Genomic DNA, 22,381 nt, shown 5'->3' on the forward strand with positions numbered 1-22,381 from the left:
CTCTGCTCCCAGCCTTAGTTTGCTGGGTGGTGACACCTGCTGTTGAGACGGGTGTACTGCTGCAGGTCTGGGAGGCTTCGAAGAACAAACGCTTCGCTGTAAAGATGTGTAACCGCTACACAAACCCATCTGTATCCTCACATCAGCATCGATATGAGTCCGCACCGACATTCAGCATCAGATTAACCTTCCTTTCCATATGACACAGGTTTGAAGTGCATTTCCCATAAGGCCAAGGAGCTCAAGCTCATCCACGCAGATTCAGAGACCCTGCCACCCCCCCTCCTATCCCTCCCAGCGACGGCACGTGGGCAGTCAACGATAACAAAGAAATCCGGCTGCTCAGGCGATGCAGAAGGGAGCCTGGAGTGCAGGAGTACCCCCTGCAGGACCCCCGCCGTCTCCCCACCAAAGCCAGTCAGTCTCACCAAATGGTAATGTCCCAGTCTGTAGCAGAAGGGGGGGTGGAGGGGGGCTAACAGGGGGTAAGGGAGCAGCAGCAGTATTACTGATGACCAAGAGAGGGAGCATATACACCGAGAGCCAGGGAGGCAGGGAGGTGCTGGGGGTTTGAACTGAAGGAGGAATCCATGTTCAGGGACGGGTTGTGGAGAGGATGAATATAAATAAAACACATCGGGCGGCTTGAAATGTTAATTAAATATTTAACGGCAGAGAAATTTTACTTGGAGCCAAATTCTCATCGTTAGACTGGATTTTCAAAGCTTCTTCTCAGGGCTCTTTCTGTAGTTTCTTCACTTCCTTGTTTGGCCACAGGAGGGATACACCGAGCTGTTTCCAGGAGTCGTGCTCCATACAGCTGAGTATAAACTGGTTTTCAATGGCTGCATCATCGCATTACTGTTTAAATTTAAAAGGACTTTACTTAGGATTTGCAAAGAAAATCTGTTTAATCCCCTGAATCCTCTGCAACCTTAAAAATGTCTCCAGAATGGATAAATAATTTTTGCTTAAATTATTATTATACATCGACACTGCAGCTACATCCTAGCAGACCCGCCCCCCCCCCCAAAAAAAATACAAACCCATAACTGTCATCAGAGTTTGTTCATAGAAACATTGACTGAGAAAAGGGTCTTTGAGGGTCCGAAGCCAAAAAGGATGTAATGCAGTTTTATATAATCACGGTTAAGCTGCATTTATTCAAAGATGCCGACCGGGAGAAAGTAAACTGACTGTAAATTAATTAAATCACATATTTCCTTGTTCCTAAAATTACAGATTGTGAAGTTTACTATTGTTTCTTTAAACGTAGGAAACGTATAAATTAGACAGTTATCAGGAGAAAGCCGGGGTGAAGAGAAAAAAGCTTTTTAACGAGAATTAAAAAAAATTTAATAGCTCTTCTCTTTTTCTCTTTTGCACACGTTTTGAATATGAACTCCCTGAAGAAGATGCAAGAGAGGGCAAAGAGGGGGCTAAATGCATTGACATGACACAGAGATCAAATATATATATATATGTATGTAATGGTAAGAAAAGCTTGTTTTTGTATTAACTTGTGTAATTTCTCTGCTCTCTTGCCGTCCACTAGTCTGTGCAATACAAGCGAGCTGAGCGCCCTGGCCGACAGGAAGAGAAATCCATACTCTTTGTCTGTTTTTCAGCTCAGGAGGAAAAAGGAAAAAATCGAGCCGGTGAAAACGTATACAAAGAATACTGATTTCTCCCAGCCCTGATATATAATCTGCAGTTCCCCCGGTGGCAACGTTTACATACCAGAAACCACCGGTGTGCCCCCGTCACCATTATTGTCACAGACACATGAGGTGCACTAGGGGGAATATGGACTGTACCCGAGGCCATGGAGAAAGTCTGATTCCCTCCCGCCGCTGGGCCCCTCTCTCCTCTTTCTTCGGTTTATGAGCTGCACACAAAACCCAGCTCAAGCTGCTTTAAGGCCGCAGCTCGCGGAGAGCTGCTCAATGGCCATCAGTGACCATCAAAGGGACTGTACAATGGCTCAGAGACCTGCACCTCCGCCACGGGGGGATTAGAGAGAGAGAGGACGTACATTCAGGGCCGGTCTCCCAACAGTTAGGAATATGTAATGAAGAGGAACCCGCAGAGAAAGAGAGAAAAGTCTCCCGTGACGGCCGAAAATAATGGGGCATCTGCTGATGTTCTGCGATCAAAGTGACTCGGTACAATATGTTACGCAGAAATAGTGAGGATGCACAAAGCGGCAGCGCTCCCGTGGATTTAGTTTTTTCATTCCAAATGTATGTTAAGCACCTAAACCGAGGAGCTGCAGAAAAGGACCTTGGATTTCAGGGGCTTGTTTGGGACAAAGCTTCTTTATCCAGACAGAGTTTCCCGGAGCCCGAAAAAAAACCCAGGGAGGCATTGTGGGGAGCAGATGGAAAGAGCGAGCTACAGTAATCAGCCGAGTTCGCCCACAAGCAACGAGCATGGCACCGGAACAGGCCCTGAAGCGTCACCTGCTCCGGGGCATTTCCTGTTTGCTGTAGCCATGACAGCGGGATAATCTGCCCCTGCGTCTGGAGCCGACAGCCAATCGGGTGAGAGCGATGTCGACTGCAGCGGCTTCAAAACTGGAGCAGCAGCTGGAGAAACCGAGTGAGGAACCGCTCCAGAGCTCAGGCCATGAAACTGAGAAGAAATCCTGTTTTTTTGGGGACAGAAATGGCGCCGTCCACGATGACACAAATATACAGTGAAGAACAGTCACTCGCTGTGGATCAACAGAAACAACATGACAAATCAAACTGGCAGGATACTTAAAATAATTCCTCTACTGCAAACACACTGTCACTCTCTCTCTCTCTCTCTCTCCCCTCCTCCTCCTCCTCCTCCTCCTCCTCCTCCTCCTCCTCCTCAGTAATAGCCCTGATCTTTCAGCACCACTCTGCCCATGCAGGATGAGAGGGGGAGCCGACAGAACGAGGGCAGGATCAGTATGTGCGGGGATCACGTTGTCGGGGAACGAATTAAATGAATGCACTTTCATGTCAAAGACTTGATCCATTCCTTCAGGGTCACGAGACGCCCATCATCCAAGCAGCAATTAGAGGAATTAATCTATAAATCCACACACACACACACACACACACACACACACACAGTATATGGTTTCTGCCTGTAATGTATTATTATTTCATTTTCATTCCGATCCCAGAGCCAAGATTCAGATTCCCAGAATCTTTAAAGAATCGTCCAGGGGTCGGGCAATAAAATCAATAATCTAATATCCATCAATAGGAATAAAACAAAGGTTCATATTATCGATCTATTGCTTATGCATTGTGTACGGATGAGGAAGAATAACACACAACTGATCTGCATCAGATTTGTTCTTTTCTGCTGATAAAGGGTTTAAAACCACAAACTTCAGTCAGGAGCAAAAATCTGTACTTAAACTTAAAAGAAATAACAATTTGACATTTACCTTGAAAAATAAATAATCTATTTCTGAAAACGGGGACTTAATAGATCGGTAGAAAGAAGCACAAATCAAGTAAGATTGTATTTTTTAAACTACCTATAGTGTAAAGAATTAATCTAAACTGAAGAATATCCAAACATCTGTACATATGAAATCAGGGACATTACTGTTAACTACAGAAACAATGTGCTGTAGTTTAAATGGATGAACTGAGAGGCTTTATCTATTCATTTTATGCTTTGCTGTTAATTACATGATAATTCAACCATTGCACTTTTAAGCGTCTTCAGTTTTAATGGCTCCCTCTGGAAGGATCATTACTGCATTCAGGTCCAAGTTGTATTTCTACCGAGGTAAATCTTTTGTGGCAGATTTTATTTGTGGTGTTTTCCAGACGAGGCAAATTCTCCACTTGCAGTTATATCATATTTAAGAGGTTATATTCTCATATGCCCAGTGTTTCACCATATATATCTATCCATTTCATTTAGCTGACGCTTTTAGGCGACTTACATTTTTAGAACACTCAGCATTTATGAGGGGCCATTTAGGGGTTCAGTATCTTGCCAAGGACACTTAGGCATGCAGATGGGATAGAGTGGGATTCGAACCGGCAACCTTCTTGTTGCAGAGCACCCGCTCTATCCCCTAGGCCACGCTCTCCCATATATATATCTTAAATTGATATTTAAGATATAAATATTTTACAAGACCAGTGTCTTGTATGCACAAGACACTGGTACTATGGTACTATGGCACTGGTAATATATAGTTAAGAATTAGACAGGGTATGAAATTGTGCAAAAGGTTATGCAAAACATTTTTTAATAAAAACCCAATGACTGTATATGGTAATGGAAAATATCAACCCAAATTGAATTCCCTTTCAGTTTCACCAACAACCAAATAAATATTCATATTCCTCTATCTCAGAGGCGTGAACTGGTTGAATACTTATAAGTTAGAATTTCTGACCGTGGACATAGATCTTGTAAGAGGCAAGAGACACATGCTATTAAATGATTAACCGATTAATCTATAGACAATTAATCACCGACTAATTGTGACGACAGGATTATTTAAAAAAATTATCTGCATGAAAATAACTGTCACCAGTTTCCCTAGTCTAAAAATAATTTGAATAATCTGAATAATTTAAAGCTTTTACAGCTAAAAGGAAAGATGTAGAGTCTGTTATTTGAAATGTGTGCAGCCCACATGAGAGTGTGGCGCAGTATCGAGCACTAACATGTAAATGGGTCAACCGGCCGCTCAGTGGACTGTAGCACCGCTAGGACCCAGAGAGTTTGTCCACATTAGACTGAACTAACTGCGCATTTTAAATGGGAGTAATGTGCAACTGGAATAAAAACACAGATCATGTACTAGGTAAGGCCGCGGTGATTCACAATAAACCAGTGATAATGTGTTAAAGGGCAGAGAGGCCGTCATGCGTTATTAGGTTACAAAGAGCTCGGCTTAAAAATATATAATCTCACTGTGGAAATGACACAATGTCAGAGGGCTGCATGAAAACATCAATCACATCTTTGTTATAAGCGTTTTACAATGACATCTTAGTAATAACTGCCATCTTTTTAAACATATATTTATATTGGCCAATATATTGGAATTGTTTTACTCCCTAATATTGGTATCGGCATCGAACTCCAGAAATCTACAGTCAGGTTCTATTGTTTGTAGAGCATTATTACAGAGATGGTCCAGACAATAACGGCTCAGAAAATGACAGAATTGTTATTTCAGTTGCAGCTGAAGATTGTTTACATTAACAACTATTTTGCTCAGTGAATCGATTGTGTGTTTGCTATTCTCAGTGGTAAGAGCCTAGAAATACATGGAAAGGCTTTGTCTGAGAATAAACTACATTATGTTCAATTCAATATAATATAAAATACATCTTCAACTATAAGAAGGTGAACCCAGCATTTTTGCTCGAGAACCGATCTAAACAATGATTTAATTACCACAATACTCTTGTCCGCAGTCTACCAAGGGAACGGACTGAGAGTCTGCACACTATTATTTAATGTAATCAATAGTTTTCATAAAGTTTCCTGTCGGCTCATTTGTTTGCAGGGTAACAAAAAGCCATTGAGTCTGCACATTCCTCACCGGCCAAAAAAAAAGAGGAAGTGCTCCATTGTCCGTTTATCCAGCAAACAACACAAAACACAAAGCCAGGGAAAATTTAATTGGGTGACCTGCTATTTAGGAAACAAAGCCAGAAGCCTATAGCGTCCAGATTCTGTCTGATCAATCCCACTGCTGCTAAAGAAAACTCTGTTGACAAAATTTATGAGAGACACTGCAGCCGTACGCTCAGTGAAACATTGATCGACCTTGATGAGCCACCCAAACTACATTTTAAACATGACTGAATAATGTGTGTGTGTGTGTGTGAGGGAGGGGGGGGGGGGTAAACCAGTGTGGCTCTCCTTAAAAAGCCAGGTCAAGCATTCAGAGGACTGTAAAAGGAGCTGATCCTCTGATCCTCTATCAGACCTCAGGAGCTGTGACAGCACCTTGCATACTAATGGCTCTGTTCTACTTGTGTGCCGGCAGCTGGGTCAGGGAAGACTGGAGTTTAGAAATTAGCTCTTTTTGTCCTAGTTCTCCACAGAGAGAGAGAGAGAGAGAGAGAGAGAGAGAGAGAGAGAGAGAGAGAGAGAGAGAGAGAGAGACAGAGAGAGAGAGAGAGACAGAGAGAGAGAGAGTGAGCAGACAGGGTTCAGCCACTTCTACAGCAAACACAGGGAGGAAAATCACAAAATAGCTTAACCAGGCAGCCTGCAATGCAAAGAAAAAGTGAACAGAGGGGAAAAGACATGACAAAGGTGGGACAATCTTTCACTACTGCATGAAAATGTGACACAAAAACGCTGCTGAGAGATGAGATCCATGGGAAACCAACACACAATCAGCAATGTTCTGGTTATGCAACAATCTTTGTTGACTAATTGCACCCAAACGTCTGTCCCCGTGTTTCTTATTCAGACACAGAATCAAACCCACGAGCTCGATGGGGATGAGTCACCAGGTCCTCCATGCATTTCTCAACAGCTCTGTACATTAACCCAGAGGTTTTAAGGTGCTTTGATTGATTCACAAGGTCAAACTCAAACACAGAATAACATACAAGAAAAACAATCCACCTTAAGCTGCCAGTGGCCTTTGAGAGGTTCAGTCCATTTTCCACCTTGCTCAGGTTGAGGAGTGAATATCCCTCATTCGTCTTTCATTCTTTGCACAAAAACTTAAATCTACGGTGGCTGAGAGAGCTCAACACACTGCAAATGAAGAAAACACATACAACTAGAACACAATTTGACGACACATGTGCTGCATAAAGTCACAACACGTGCAAATACAGAAACAACATGTTTCCAGGGGACCCACAAAAGTGATGACATTGAGTCTGCTACTCGTCAGTGGTGAGGGAACGTGAAGAAACATCGAACCACAGCCGGGGGCATCACTTTTCTGCAGTGCATGTTTCGTCACTTAGATTAAGATGTTGTCTTAATTTGTTTGTGTTCGTCCTAATCTCGGCCACCATAATAATCTACCCTGTTAACCACAGACAGGTTGTTCTGTGTCAACGCTTTTAATAGTCCAGATTATTATTATTAACGAATTGTGTCCAGTAAGCGTCATCCCTCAGTGCCATGGTAGTGGCAATCTTCTGCATCCTTGTTATCGTGCAATACCTCAAAAATGTAAATGGTTTCAGAAAAGCCTGATTAAAACTCTGTATCTGTACTTTTCATTTTGGGCAATCCTGTTTTAGATAGGCTACTGCTTTCGTGCTAAGTGTGATTTGAGACTAATCATTAGCTTAGCGAGGCATGAGACTGAAACAGGGGGAAAAGCTAGCTTACTTAGCTGGATTTGTTAGCATGAGGTCGACAACTAGCTGTTTCCTGAAGCTAGCAGCCAGTGACTTGGGTTTAGCTGAAAGAAGCTGGGGGAGCTAGCATGGCAGTTAGTGGTTAGCAAGAAATAGTCCAAAACATAACACCCGACAGACGTAACGTGTTTTTATACCAGTGTTTGTAACAAATGAGATAAAAATCTAAACTCACTAATGAGTAAATACATGTTAGCTTACGCTCGCTTCGAGCCTTATTGCTAAGGTAGAATCAAATAGGCTAGGTAGGCTCACAATGGCTTCCTGCCTAACGTTAACAGTGAGAAAAACGTTTGTGAAGATGGACAGGACTAACGTTATCTAATAGGTCAATCTGTCCCGTCCGTCCTGCAGTTGTGTCTCCATTATCTATTATTATCCATTAGCTGATATCGTTTGTCACTGTAATAACCGATGACAAGATGTTGTAGCCCTCTCCCAGCGAAGGGCCCTTCATATCAAGGAGCTTAGGCCATGGCAGAGGGGCCCTAAAGTATGTGGGCTAGCTATGCCTTGCTTCTCCATGCTAAGCTACGCTAACTAGCTGCTGGGCAAGCTTCATATTTAGCATGAGGACATTGAGGTGTCATCGTCCAACTCTCAGGAAGGAGAAACAAAGACAATCCCCCATAATGCAGTATCTCTATACCACAGAGTTTGTGGCCTTTGTCTCTTTATCTCCACAAACACTGGAGACTTAGCTGCAGCTGAAGACAACGTGCCGGCTACAGCTGGAATCTAAAAAATTAGATTTTCCTCTGGAATCAGCAGAAGTGGATCTGGTTACAACTGTGCACCCTGAACCCCCCTCCTCTTCCTCTTCCTCTTCCTCCTCCTGCTGCTGCTGCTGTGTGTGTGTGCACCCACTGAACACACACAGCCATACTGAAACTTTTCCTGCAAGATCCAAAACACACTCCACACTTGGGCACTCCACCATCATTATTATTATTATTAGTAGCAGTGTGTGCATGTGAGTGTGTGTGGAGGCGTGCATGAGGAGGAAGAGGAGGAAGAAGAGGAAGCAGCACACACACACACACACAGAGAGAGAGAGAGAGACAGGGAGGATGGATCCATGGATCACTGCTGCTCCTCAAGTGTCTGCTTCCCACACCAGTCAAGGTTAACAAGCCGGAGCTGCTGGTGTCTGCGGCGGCTGGAGGAGAAAACGGGGAGGGGTGAGGAGGTGGAGGTGGCGGGGGTGAGGCGGTGCAACGACCCGGTGTGATGATGATGCAGACGCGGGCTGCACAGCCACTGTGGCCCCCTGAAAACACCCCACCACCAACACCACCTCCACCTCCACCAACCCTTCTCCAACCACATCCCCACTCAATGCAGACAATCCAACACGAGGGGGGGGGGGGGATTAATCCTGCAGTTTTTTTTTCTTTTTTTTTTACATGCACAATAAATAACAGCTACATGAGAATAATATGTATATATATAATAAAACAACTCCCACTAATCCGGCCTGCAGCATAAAGAAAACACACACACACATACACATACACACACAGGAGTTCAATGGTGGCTCAGCGTGCAGCAGGAGCATCCGTACCTTTCTCTCCATCACTATGCGCGGTTTTTTGGGGAAGGGGTCGCGACTCAACCACAGCAACTGACGGATGTGTCTGTGCGGAGGTGTCCGGGTCCGGGCTCGGAGCTGCTCTTCCTCAACTTCCTCACGGCTCCCTCTTCTTCTTCCTCCTCCTCTTCCTCCTCTTCTTCTTCTTCGTCTCTGGCTCTCTCTCTCTCTCGCTCTCTCTCCCTCCTCCGATCACTTCTCCATTACTGGACAGCGAGGCGTCTGATGAGCGCTGCTGGCCTGTGGGACGCCGAGCCGGGGATGGAGCCAGAGCCCGGATTGGTGAAGCCTCGTTCGGGGGAAGCGAGCAGGGGCGCAGGCGCAGGTTCCTTCTGCCGGGGAGTCGATAGAATGAAAAAACCCAACCAGCGGCAGGGAGCGTCAGCAAATTGTACTCGGGGTTTTATTTTAGAGGGAGGGAGGCACTGTTGTAAAAAATATTTTCTTTTCTAAATGTTGAAAAGCTTTTGCAGCACACAGCTTTTTATTTATTGGGTATTAAGCTTTAATGATGCACTAAGTCAGCTCCCTAACATGAACTTCATCATAAGGCACCAACCGAGTTATAACTGTTAATCATTTCATTATGGATTTGCCGATGATTCGTAGAGAAGTTATAATTTAAATAGAATCCATTGACTGGTTTGGGTCTTACGTTGTCCACTTACCTTCTGTTGTGGAAAAGCATCTGCAAATGATCAGGGTCAATGTCCCTTGATAAAGATGTTATCAATAAACAATTATAATATAATATTAGTGTAATAGATAAAGACAAATGCAAATAGAAAGAAGGATAGAACAGATACATAGAAAGAATGATAAGATATATGGACAGATGAATGGATAGACATAATTTGACTCATATTTTCTTTGTTCATCTTCAACTAACAGCTATTTTCTTCATTACCAATTTGGTAAACATGAGTTGTCTATGAAATGTGAAAAACTGAGTCATAAGACCTGTTAAAAGTCCCTGAAGCCCATTTTACTTGTTGTAGTCGACAGTCAGTTGACATTTAAAAAGCTTAAAATCCTGACCGGCACGAGTTTGGCATTTTAAAACAAATTGATCCACAGGTGCCAGAAAAACGTAGCCTTCATTGCTAAGTATGACAGATTGCAGGAAATGTAAACACAGAACAATTTTATTCAGTGATGCATAAAATCAGCATAAAAGTAAAAGGATGGAGGATAAGACTACTCGCTGCTGTTGGTGTCTTTTGAAATGTTTTGGTTGGCAAGAATTGTAGCTAATGATTTAATAAAAAGAAAAAATATAAATGGAAACACTTGAGTAAAATATGCAGCAGTTACTGCTCTCTTAATCTCATCCTTCCTTTAACCACGACATGAATTCTCATCCGGTAAACAAGCTCTGAGACTGACCTCCAAACACTTTAAGAGTTCTTCAGAAAACGCAGCCCCACATCTGGGTCATAGCCGTGTTTGCAACAAAGCTTTCTCTCCGCAGTGCAGCCCACTCCTACCTACCCACAAACTCAATCAGCAGAGGCTCACTTCCGAAGCTTTGGCTCGATACCAGCGAAGAAAACAAAAAGGACCCGGCAGCTGAAACGCTGCCTGGCTCACTGGTGCAGAATCTCAAACCAGAGCAACGTCTGAAAAACAAACTGCTGCGGAGATATGAGTTTTTTTTTGATGAGGAGCGATTGGACCAATGTCAACAGTTGTTTCCTTTACATGGGGAATAATTTGCTTTTTATTAAATTGTCTTGGATGAGGGAGTAGCCACAGATGAGAAAAGGAAAAGAAAACTGTCTGGAGCTTTTCAAAATGTTTCACCTTCAGTATCTGAGCAAGTTCAGATCCACTTTAATATCTTAATTCATGACATGACTTCGCTCAGCATTCCTTCTATTCCTCCCCCGAGATCCGGGGAGGTAATCACATCTGAGAGATTTTATTAAAATGATATTTTATTAGATTTGAAGCTAGAGGGATTATTATTGATCCTTGATGAACACAACAGTAAAAGTTTTGGCAGATGTAAAGTGATGTTTCTAAGCAAATCCTGAGGTTTGTTCTGAGCCCATCTTAGTCCTGGACGTCAAAATAATCTATCACAGGCTCTTCTTTAACCATCTTGGACCAGGAAGCTCCACTGGTGACCCTGGAGGAGAAAATAAGAGGAAATACGTTTTGAAAGAGGCAAGTAAATCCAGATAAAGTTAAAATGACTGAGGAGGTACAGTACGAGTTAAGTGTGATTCTTAAAGAAACACTAAGCAGCTTTTTTACCATAAAACAGCAGCTTCAAAATTAATTTAATGGTTCAGTGACTTGGAGAATGCTTCCTCTTTCATTCCCTCCCCTCACCCTGATTGCTGTTCTCAGTGTATCTTTGGTGAGTGGCTACGATCTCCACTCTGTGTGAGAAGCCAGGGATAACAAGGAATCAGGGAAGTAGACTCACTTGCTGCTGTGCTGTTTGATATGAGCGATGGGAGGTGGGGCCCTCGAAGCCGACTCTCGGTCTATCAGTGACGTCAGGGTTGAGTTTGGACACGTCGACTTCCCCCTGAACATTATCAAGACACACAGACATCCTCAAGTCCTCAATCTACACTTCATTTTCAATAGCGTGACTCTTTGTATGTTTTGGAACCGAGCTCTTACTTTTGGGCTGTGATGACCACGTTGCGTTTGGGCTCGCTGTCGTAGCTCACGCTCTCCACGGCGTAGACCTCGGAGAGCTCGTGGATGATCTTTCGATGCTCTCGGTTCATGGGCGGGAAACAGTGGCTCCTCTTTGGCTGTTTTCCCTGCAGACATCAGTAATGCATGTCCATTAGGGATTTCTACTGAGAGGCATGTCTGAGCCTCCCTGACCTGCTTCAATCTGTCCTTGATACGACTTTTACCTTTTGAGTAAGTGTTCATTTATATTCATTTACGCAGTTTTAATGGAAATAAAAAATATTTTGAATGCTTAACTTAGACGTTATGTTAAATTAGGCTGATTGAAAATCCACATTTCACTTTTCGAATCACTGTACTACATCTGGAATGTATTCTGTGGGTCACACAGGAGGATTAATGGCAGAGGAAAGCAGAAAAACGTTTCTGCTGCACAATATCAGATTTATTTTAGCAGGCTTTCTTCCAACTGTTGTGCTTTTCTGGAGGATTTAATGATAATGTAAAATTTTCAACCTCTAGAAAGTATTCAAACGAATCCATAAATCTGACGGTCAACAGTCACGTTGTCATGCAACCAGTGAATCCAGGTGGAGAGTAGTTTGAATGTCAGAGAGGCTTGGTTCCATTCATCTAATCAGTAAGATCATAGAGTTGCAAACAGAAAAGATGGCTTCTCAGTGATTAAGGTTAACAGCCATGACCTCAATCCCATCCAACACGTTTGGGATTGAGTGGAAGTGGACATGCAGACATCGTCCCTCATCACCCAACTTCAGTTCTCAACCTCACTAATGCTCTTGTGAAGGAACGAGAGCAAATCCCTGCAGCCAAGATCCAAAATCTCGTGGAAAGCCTTTTCAACGGGAGTGGAGTGATTTCAGCGTCCACATACTTTTGGGCATGTAGTATATGTGTGGCCTAGTTTCTGTTGGCAGGGTCACTGAGCATGTTTGACCCGACTTTATATAACAGCACACTCACAAAGGAAAAAGGAGGAAAACAAAAGCTGGCATGAAAGTGGTCAAACTTCTTCACCAGAAGATTGTTAGAAAGCGTTCCAGCTCACATTCGATGCACGAAATTTAATAAATCTTGTTTTTTAGGAACATAGAAATCCACACAATACGACCGAAAGTGGAGAATGATCTCAGTAATGAAACAAATGTGTTTCCACCTAATTTAAGACGTTATAAAAGAACATAAAACCTTTTAGAAGCCGACTCCAAGGCAGTTAAGATCTGCACTCGTGATTTGTTGAGTAAAAGACATTCAGGCGGTGATAAACAATACTTTATATTCGGCAATGAAACAAAAGCAACGGCGACCTTAGCAGCCTCGTCCCTAATTCTCTCTATGCACCAAACAAAGCTGAATAATACATAAAGAAAAGTCAAGTATTTTTCCAGCTGCCCCATGAGGTACCTACTAATTTAGACCTGGCTTAGAAACAGTTACACCAGAGGCTGAACTCTGCAAGCTGCCACAGCTGGTTACACGTTGGAGGTCCACTGGAGAATTGACCAAGCTCAGAAATAACTGAATATACAGCAACTGGGTCAGTTTCGACACTGTACATGCATTAATGTCACACCCAGCCTGGTTTTGCAGCCGAATTTTATATTATTTGAAAGGTAGTTTTCTTCCCAACAAAAGTCAGATAATGAATAGATCCATGAAACATGTAAAATGCTGTAATCTCCAGTAAAAAGGACAGACGTGATTATATGAAAGCAAATGATTCCTCAGAAAGGAAATAGAGGGTTCTGCATCTTTCATGAAGATTCTTGTTGTGTAAGAAGCTCAGGATGCTTCATTTAATGGTAAAGGTTTTCCTTGAATAGTGTTGTATGTGAACCGTACCTTGATTTCAACATGAAACAACCACTTACTAAGGATTAACTTGAGTGCAAGCTCAGGAGTTTAATCAATTTTTTCCTACAGTGACTGTTGCCCAAGTGCAGTGAGCTACCAACACAACCACCAGAGGGAGCATCGCATCCAAACACAGGTCATCATCCAGCCTGTTAAATCCACCATTTTGGCAAAAGGATTCCCTGACTCACCTTATTAACCAGCTCCACGAGATTCTTGATCTCCTCTTCTACGTCGGTGACAAATCTCAGATCTTTCCTGGAAATAGAAAAAGGACAAAAAAAGAGACCAGAGGAAATAAGGGTTAAACATTTATTGGTTGTGAGGCGTCATAATAATCTAATAATAACCAATAAGGACAAATGGTTTCCATGGAAAGTGTACGACCTGGCGTCGTCTTTGAGGCTGTCGCTGTACACGGAGGGGGAGCGGACGTTGAAGGGGTCAGAGGTCGAGTCTATCTGTAATGCCTCGGCCAGGCGCCGGTTTCTTTCTAACGTAGCACACTCCAGATCACATTCAAGCCTGAGAAGAAGAAAGAGACACTCCAGGTTTCTGTCGTAACATTGATACTGCATGGGAGCGTCAATCAGTATTCTTCCTTGGATTTTGTACCTGGTTTGTTTCAGCTCTTTCTTGGTGAGGAGCGGGCCGATGTCCATGGACTCGCCGAGCTGCATGTCCGACAGTTTACTGGCCATGGAGATGGCCGTGTACCTGAAGTTCAGAAACATGATGTTTCAACCCCTTCATACTCAGAAGTCTGATGGCTTTATAGAGGCAGAGGCACTAGAAGAGAGAAACTGACCTCTGATAGGAATTGGTTGCTTCTTGGCAGATGACTTTTTCCTTTCTTCGGCCGCAATCACACTGTAGAGGGACCTGTGGAAAGGAGGGAGTGTTAGACTTGACTACAAGAAACTGACTTATTTTTGCAACCAGTTGCAACCCCCTGCTTTTCATTTGAGTGGAAGTAGGTTTCAGGCACTGTATTGCATTGGCTTCCTTTTCCAGACCTTGAGTCTAAATCACTGTTTATATACCGTCTTTGCTTCTAGTCACAGCGAGACTGTTAGACTTCAGTCATTAAGGAGATGCAACACATTCATAAAACTGAGTTTTTCCCCTAAAAACACTTCAGGGTCATTAGTTATTTAGTGAGGAGAAACGTTTGATGGTGGGAACATAAGCTCCGACTCTCTGTGAATACAGATGTAGACGAGACCATCTGCTTAAACTTTGTCGCCCGTTTCTCAGCCCCCAGAAGTCCAGCTGTTCTCAGTCACGGTGTTTTGTACCTTGGCAGTGCAGGTGCTGCGTGGGCAGCTGCTGCCTTTATGACAGGGAACAGCACACGGGTGGCCACAGTCTGGACGAGGCAGCGTGCAGGGCTGCTGGCAGCTGCCTTCTGCCAAGCAGTCGCCCCGGTGGCAGATCCGTCTGCAGCGGTGCATTTCACACGGCAGCGCGTTGTTACACGTCAGGCCGCAAGAGATCTCCTGCAGATGGCATGGGATGTTGCTGCGTTGCTGTAAGTAAAAGAAAAAGGGCATCACTTCACCTTACTCTCAGGAATAATGACAGAATATGAGTAAGACACATGAGCTCTGGGGAAGTTACCTCGTGCTTCCCCATGCACCATTTCTGAGTGAGGTACGTGCACGGTGGACACTTCTCTTCACTGTGGCAGTTGTGAAACACTAAACGAGAGGAAAACGTTAAGCACATATTCTTGGTTTGAACACCTTGGTGAACGGTTATCGTTATATTCTACCTGGGTGATCACACTCGTGTCTTCTCGTGCACAGACTCTTGCACTCGGGGGGTTTGGTGCCACAGGAGATGGGCGGGTACAGCACGGAGAGCCCGCAGTGACACGTCAGCTCGTCAAAACCTGCCGACAGAAGGAATCACGACACATGTGAGCTGCTTCTTAAATGCCAACTATAATAACACAGATGGAACCAAACTAAAACAAAAGATGATGTCAAAAACCTTAATTTAGTATCTTTGGAATGACAGAATAACGCTGTGGTCTGACTGAGACTTGGCTCCTAAACGCTGTCGGACCACAGACAGTGACTCACTGGACTGCCAGCAGGGTCCACAGTTGCCACGGTGACAAGGATCCTGGCAGCGGTGGAGGCCACAGTTCAGCTTGTAGCCGCAGATCAGGAGACACTTGTGCTCCCCAGTCTGAATGGACAGGGACAGAAACCAGTAACACCACCTCATATGGTCAGTTTGTACCGATTGTAGGCCTTGAATTCACAACACAGGAACGCTCAACACTATTATTAGATGTAAACTGAACTGGATTATAAGGGCCACCTCCAGATGGTGCAAAGAGGAAACAGGAACAGGCTATCGTCTGGATCCTAGCTCATTAAACAGATGCAGACAACAGACAACACAATAACTGTTATAAGGCTGTATATCTTTTCATCTGTGGTCCCTGAGCAGGAAGAATAAAGACAATATGGAATTGTCATATTAAAACCTCAGGTTTTTAAAGTAGCCACGTTTGGTCTTCATTCTTGAGGTCTGATTGATTTTTAGCAAACACTCACCACACAACACAGCTCGCCACACTTGTGTCGGCCACAGGAGCGTTTCTTGTTGCAGCGCCGCTCACAGGTGAAGACGAGCTCCTCTGGAACAGAATGCATCACAGTGTCAGGTGCGGCTGAGGGGATCTTTTATTGATTTCACTTAATCTGAATTTGTGTAAATCTCACCCTCTTTCTGGATTGTCACACATGGGACTTCCTGAAAAACAAAGATTTTGAATTGTAGTGCTTTTCAATCCCAACCTTGGGTAATAATCACGACTAACTCTCAATAAATCATCTCAAAACTTTCTAATTCCCAGAAAAAAGAACAGGGAACTGAGTCTCTTTAGCCACACAGCCTCCAGTGTTTAGATAAATATCTCGTAAAAATGTTTAGGAGTAATGGAAAAAAAGCCTGGCTCTATTTTCCCAGCTGAATTCCTTCCACAGTTGGCTGCCAGTTGTTTGTTTTAAGAAGACATCTTTCCAATCTTTGGTAACACACATTAAACAAATCCAGGGACGGTGACAAACAAGTGTCCCGCTGGTGCTTCAGCCCACCTTGGTCTTAGAGCCACATCTGCATCTGATAGTGGAGGTCAGCGAGCAGGGTCCACAGCTGCCCTCGTGGCACAGATTCTCACACAGATGGATGGTGTCTGAAATAACACAGGTTCTGTTAACTGTGAGAAAAAGTGCCTGGCTGCTCAAGGTAATGCAATTCCTGTATATAGACTTAAAACAACAGAGCAGGAGGTCAAGGATGGAAATACTGTTGCAACAGATTTGAACTCTGTTATAAGACACTATTTGAGTTTCAGTAGTTCCCGGGAATGAGTGTGTTGTTTAAACCCTCTCTCTGACTCACCACTGGAGCCACAGGCCAGGGGTTGGTTGCACGTCTTTCCACAGGAAGGGACGGGGTCGGAGCAGCTTTGTCGTTCCGAGTAGCCCAGCTCCAGGAGTTTGGACAGCAGCGTCTGGCTACAGGGACAAGTCTTCACCAGGGTCGGGGAGCGCGGGCACTGCTGGCATGGGCCCCGGTGGCACAGCTGCTGACAACTGTGGGCCCCACAGTCCAACATCCTGCAAAGAGAGACACAGAGTATCAGTGGAAGTGTCAGAGTGAAAGAAGAGCTCTAGTATGGATGGATGAGAGACATTTTCAGTACTGCGGCATCATACTTACTTTCCACATAATTTTTGACAGGAGAAATGTCCCGAACCGTTAAACCCGCTTCTATCTGTCCCACAGAGGACTGAGCGATTTGTGACTCCACAGTAACAAACTACAGAAATTAAAACCAGGAGAAAATCTGTTAAATTCAAGTCTCAATTTCAGTTCATTTCTTCTCATAATGTGTTTTATCCGTCAGAGTGTTTCTGTTGGAGTGACACTTACCCTGCTGAACCTGCAGCGGGCAGGGCTGACAGGCTCTGCTGTGGCACACCTGTGAGCAGGTATGTTGTGCACAGTTGAGTAAAGCACCGCACACGGCGGCACACTGGAGCACGGTGGCCTGGCCGCAGCGCATCGGTTGACTAGAAAGAGATCGGTCGATAACAAGATGTCAAAACTCAAAGCAACAGGGAAACATGACCAAGCTGTGAAGAGGATCACAATAAAAACAGAGACGTACCTGGTCTTCCCACAGACGCAGGATTTGGTTATGGAGGCGGGACATTGTGGACAAGGCCCAGGGTGACATAAACTGACAACAACAAAGTATTAAAGCAAGTTATTATCTCTTTTCAACTTATGTATGTATAGAAGTTTGTAGGATTCAATGGCGATGCTACAGACTCCAAACAAGTGAATAATAATATTGATAATGATACAGTAATAATAATGATGATATACAATACATTTCTTATTTCTCAAGACTCACATGTTACAGGGGTGGTTACAGTCCAATCCACTTCTCTTCTTTCCACACAGATCACCACAGCTGTGAGGAATCTCAGTGCGCTGCCACTCCGGGTTTGTCATTTTACCTGCAAATCAAATGTAAAAAAAAGTAATGAGGATCGATATAGGATGGATTTAAGAATCTCAAAAGACATAGTTTGACTGAAACTGACTGATTTAAGTTGAATTGAATCACACGAGTGCAGCCGTCACTCACCACAGAAGCAGGTGTAGAAGGTCGGGCTTTTCAGTGACACGTTCTGACACGCTGGACAACGCCAACCTTCTTCTGAATCTGAAAAACAGCATTGTCTCTGAATATTAAGACACATTTCTAAGAAGCATAACATGTAATGTAATGTCATGCAACACAAAACACTGATGAAACAGCAGGAATACCAAAGCTGTGTTTTGTTAACAGGGCCCCTCTGGTAAAGCAGATACCTGACACAGCATCGTGACAGGGTGTTATGTTACAGGGACCTATTGTATGTTCTGAGCTACTGTGCGGTCCTCGCCGAGCACAGTCCTGCTCAGTGGAGCACAACGAGTTCAGAGAGTCCAGAGCAAACACCCAGATGTTATTTTAAAAAGGTCATACCATCCGCCTGAGAGGCCGGAGAGCGAGCCCACTTCTTGATGCAGTTCAGGTGGAAGACGTGGAAGCAGCTCTGGCAGCTCCACACCGGGGCCATGAGTCGGATGATATCGCAGCACACCATGCACTCATACTTCTCTTCGGAGAGCTGTTCAATCAGACAACCTATTGGGTGGGGGGGAATAAGAGATCAGAGGCCAAAGAGAACAATCCTGTTCTAATAAAGTCTGTTCAAGCCCAGCGACACTGTGTGATGTATAAATCAGTTAAATAAATCTAATTTTGAGTGAGCATTAGGTGAAGTAGACACAAACACCTGTTTAAAGATGATATATTACAGCTGGGAGGGCAGTCGAAGAGAGAGCATATCTCACAATGTTAAAGAAAGTGAAAAAACTATCTTCATGATCTGTCCCTTTAATTAAATTGGCTCTAAAAGTGAATGGGTTCTTCCTCTGCCCATTTCCCTCCTCTCCAGTAAGTTTCATTATAATCAGTTCAGGTGGTCATCCTGCTAACAGATGATATTTAAGGTTATCATGACATCCTGTCCTGATAATGGTGATACAAAGGTCAGGGCAGTTTTTTTTTTGTTGTTTAATTCTAACCTGTCTGTGTCTCTTTGCTCTGTGGCATCTTGTCCCACTTCCTTGGATCAGGTCTGTGGTTTTGAGGCTGTGTCCGTCTCCCTCCTCGGACCTGGATGGGGGTGTGTCTCCCCGAACCTCCTCCAGCTTTACCAGTGGGATTCTGAGATGATCGGCTGCGGTCCGAGGTCTCTCGACCAGCGGCTCCCCCCTCTGAGCCCACCTCCTCTTGAGACGCTGGTTTAGGCGGTTTGATCGGTCCTTGTCGTCTCTTTGTCTCAGAGTCTTTCCTCTGATGATCATTAAGCTGAAAGTCTGGACCTGCTCTGTTCCTCGGAGTTCTCTCTCGTATTTCTGACGGCTGTTTCTTTGCTCTGACGTCATCTGACCTCTGATGCTCTCCTGAGGTGTTGTTCTCCTTTAGGTGGGATCCCCTCATGTTTTGTTCTCCTCTCCTCTGCTCCTGGACAAACTTCCTGGGTTTTTTCGCCCACGAGTCCTGGTCTTCACTGGCGTGTTCTGAATGTCGGCTCACATCTTCTCTCCGCCAGTTCGTCCTATCGGGTCTATCCATGTGATGTGCACCTACGTGGTAGCCGCCTGCCCCTCTGTTGCTGCCACCATGGGAGGAATAGTCACCTCCAGGTCTTTGCCAGCCAGAGCCGGCGCTTCCATTTACGTCTATATTCCCGTCTCTCCCCCCCCTCCCCCCTCTCCCTCTGCCTCGTCTTCTGGCTCCCTCCTCTCTCTCGTAGGGAGGATGCTGATGCTCTGCATGATTTGAATTATTAGAACTGGACGGGGGGTTAAAGCACTGCTGCAAGTGTCCCAATTGTTGAGAAGGATCATAGCTGTTGCCGCTCAGGTTTCTGTCATTGTTGTATCTGGGTCGACCTCGTCTGGATTTGTGCTGATGAGGCTTTTCGTGTGACGTCCCATTAGGATTGAAGTCAGGTGGTTCTAGAGAGAGAAGAAGAGACCATGTTAAAAACCTGGTGTTGTGCATTAATAACAAACTAAACATTAAAAAAATAAACATTTCTCTGGTAGACATGGTTTCAAAATGTATCTTTTCATTTCTGCATTTCAATGTCAGCTGTCAGTTCACATATAATATTACTCAGGCTTTAACCCATTTTATTTACTTCTAACTTAGTCTTTTATAGATAAGTAGACAAATAAAAAGAGGAAATATATGTGAACTAAATTAAAACTACAAAAAAATAGATATAGTGTAATAGAACAATAATCAAACACTACAAATAAAGAGATAAAGGTAACGATTACAGAGTGAGAGGAGATATGACCTTTATAAAATATATTGGTATATCGACATAAGGTCAATAACGAAAACAATCAAAAGTTACACATAGCATACACAACAAACTTATAATACAGAATTATTATTTATATATAACTGGATTATGTCTATTACATGTTCATGTTATGTGGACTAAATTCTAACGTAGTGACTTTGACATATGTTCAGATCAATATCAGGCGTGCAGTTACTTTACATATTTAATTATCACAGAGTAACGATCGAGACGAACGTGACAAGATGAAACACTGGAATCACTGCGGGCTAACACGTTAGCTTAACTTCTGTTAGCATCTGGACTTCAAAGTCTACTGACTAAATGCTAGGCTAACATTAGCAACGAGCTAAGAAAGTGCATCACTATTGAGGGGAGTGAGCTGCTGGGGGAGGTTAGCTGCAGCTAGCTCAAAGTTCAGGGGAGCTAAGGAAGCTAGCGGCTAAACTCAAAGAGTGTGAAACGTCAGATTGTGACTTTAGAGTAAATATTAAAACCAGTTCAGGTGAGTTTATGTAGTTTTAAGTTTGTCCTCAGGAGGAGGAGCTGTTACCTGAGGAGCCTTCAGCCATTCAGCTCCTGCTCCCGGTTGTTGCTGCTCCTCCTGCGTCGCGAGTTTTCACAACAAAATGGGGAATCTCCCCCGAAATGTCACGTGTGTCCGGGTGTTGGGAGAGAATCCGGATCTCCTCCGCTTTCCTCCGGATGTGAGAGAAGACACGAGCGCGTTGAGAAAGAGTCAGAAATCCGCCGCTGGCTCCTCGGCTCACGTTTTCAATGCTAACGAGCTACAGGCTAGCACAAGCGACGTCAAGCCCGAGGGAGTGAAAAAACCGGAACTTCCTGTTGGGATTTTCAAAATATGAAATGCACAAAATAAATAACACCACTGGCAGGTAAATTACAATGTGGATCACTGGTATAATACTTTTTTAAGTAAAGGCTTTATGTAAAATATATAATTTATAATATTCATAAACTTCATCTGAGGCTGTTACTAACCTGAACATCCACAGTAAATCATAAACAACTTACAGGTATAGTTGAGAAATTCAATTATTATTGCTATTTTCTCACCAAGAGAATTTCAGCTAAAATAAAATGAAATCAAAATAGGATAAAATTAATATGCACAGTTATATATTATTAATTTGTTGTTGTTGTAGATTCGTGCAGTAGTGAGGCCTCACCTGGTCTGTGCATGAAGTCAACCTGAGAAGCAAAACTTGAACGAGAATTTTTTTATATATATTTTTTAATGTTTTTGTAATATTTCTTTAAATTTTATTTATTTATTTATACATTTTCTTCACTTTCTAATTTTCTGCAAATTTTGGTTAGAATTTGAGCATGTTAAAGCCCTCAAAAAGCCAATTTATTTGCCTGAATAATAATAATAATCCTTACAATTTCAATAGTCTGTCAGTGCCTGTCAGTGCTCGGGCCGTAATTAAATGTTAAATTAAACAATTCCACCACATGGCCACATGATGGCGCTTCATGTTTGAGTTTATGATAGAAAAATGCAGAGACTTTCTGATGGTGGAAAAAAGTATGATATAATAATTATGAAATGTAAAACTTTAGGCCCTAGTTTAGCTTTTATAATCTGTAAATAAACATTTATTAAATATTTAATCCACTATAAATATAATAGTCATGTGTAAGTGTTTAATGTTAATGACTATTAATCAGAAATGTATAATCTGTGATGAAAACGTACAGCAGCTAATATTAATGTGTTCTCTGATATCGACATTCATCATCTGTCTAAACAAAGTTAACAATTTAATGTCTAATAAACCATTTATTAAACGTTTATATGAAGCTTGTCAAGGTTGAATATTGAGTGTGATCGTATTTAATATATTCCTGCTTATTTGGCACAGGTAGACTCTTTGGTGTTTTCTATAGATTTACTAAGTATTAAAAAGTTA

At 43.3% G+C, this 22,381-nt stretch overlaps 2 protein-coding genes across 2 annotated transcripts in view; both read right to left on the bottom strand.

The window, feature by feature from the left end:
• smarcd3b (SWI/SNF related, matrix associated, actin dependent regulator of chromatin, subfamily d, member 3b) overlaps window positions 1–9,196 on the bottom strand; it is a 34,282-nt gene extending 25,086 nt beyond the window's left edge. The window contains exon 1 of the mRNA XM_062379354.1: window positions 8,923–9,196. Within this exon, the coding sequence (XP_062235338.1) occupies window positions 8,923–8,934 (12 nt within the window). The 5' untranslated portion in view covers window positions 8,935–9,196. The remainder of the gene's footprint in view (window positions 1–8,922) is intronic.
• Window positions 9,197–10,076: 880 nt separating this feature from the next.
• On the bottom strand, window positions 10,077–21,257 carry nfx1 (nuclear transcription factor, X-box binding 1). The gene is made up of 23 exons (XM_062379441.1): window positions 20,998–21,257; window positions 19,150–20,088; window positions 18,545–18,706; window positions 18,161–18,238; window positions 17,924–18,029; window positions 17,675–17,746; window positions 17,437–17,576; window positions 17,224–17,323; window positions 16,903–17,120; window positions 16,596–16,693; window positions 16,221–16,251; window positions 16,053–16,135; window positions 15,570–15,678; window positions 15,257–15,376; window positions 15,103–15,182; window positions 14,781–15,011; window positions 14,291–14,364; window positions 14,098–14,199; window positions 13,870–14,007; window positions 13,674–13,740; window positions 11,587–11,732; window positions 11,384–11,488; window positions 10,077–11,080 (listed from the first exon to the last, which is right to left on the bottom strand). Exons 1-23 carry the CDS (start codon window positions 21,014–21,016, stop codon window positions 11,005–11,007), a joined length of 3,294 nt encoding a protein of 1,097 aa, XP_062235425.1. The 5' UTR covers window positions 21,017–21,257; the 3' UTR covers window positions 10,077–11,004.
• Between the last annotated feature and the right edge of the window lie 1,124 nt (window positions 21,258–22,381).

The sequence above is a fragment of the Platichthys flesus genome, chromosome 21 (assembly GCF_949316205.1).
Source record: "Platichthys flesus chromosome 21, fPlaFle2.1, whole genome shotgun sequence".
NCBI lineage: Eukaryota > Metazoa > Chordata > Actinopteri > Pleuronectiformes > Pleuronectidae > Platichthys > Platichthys flesus.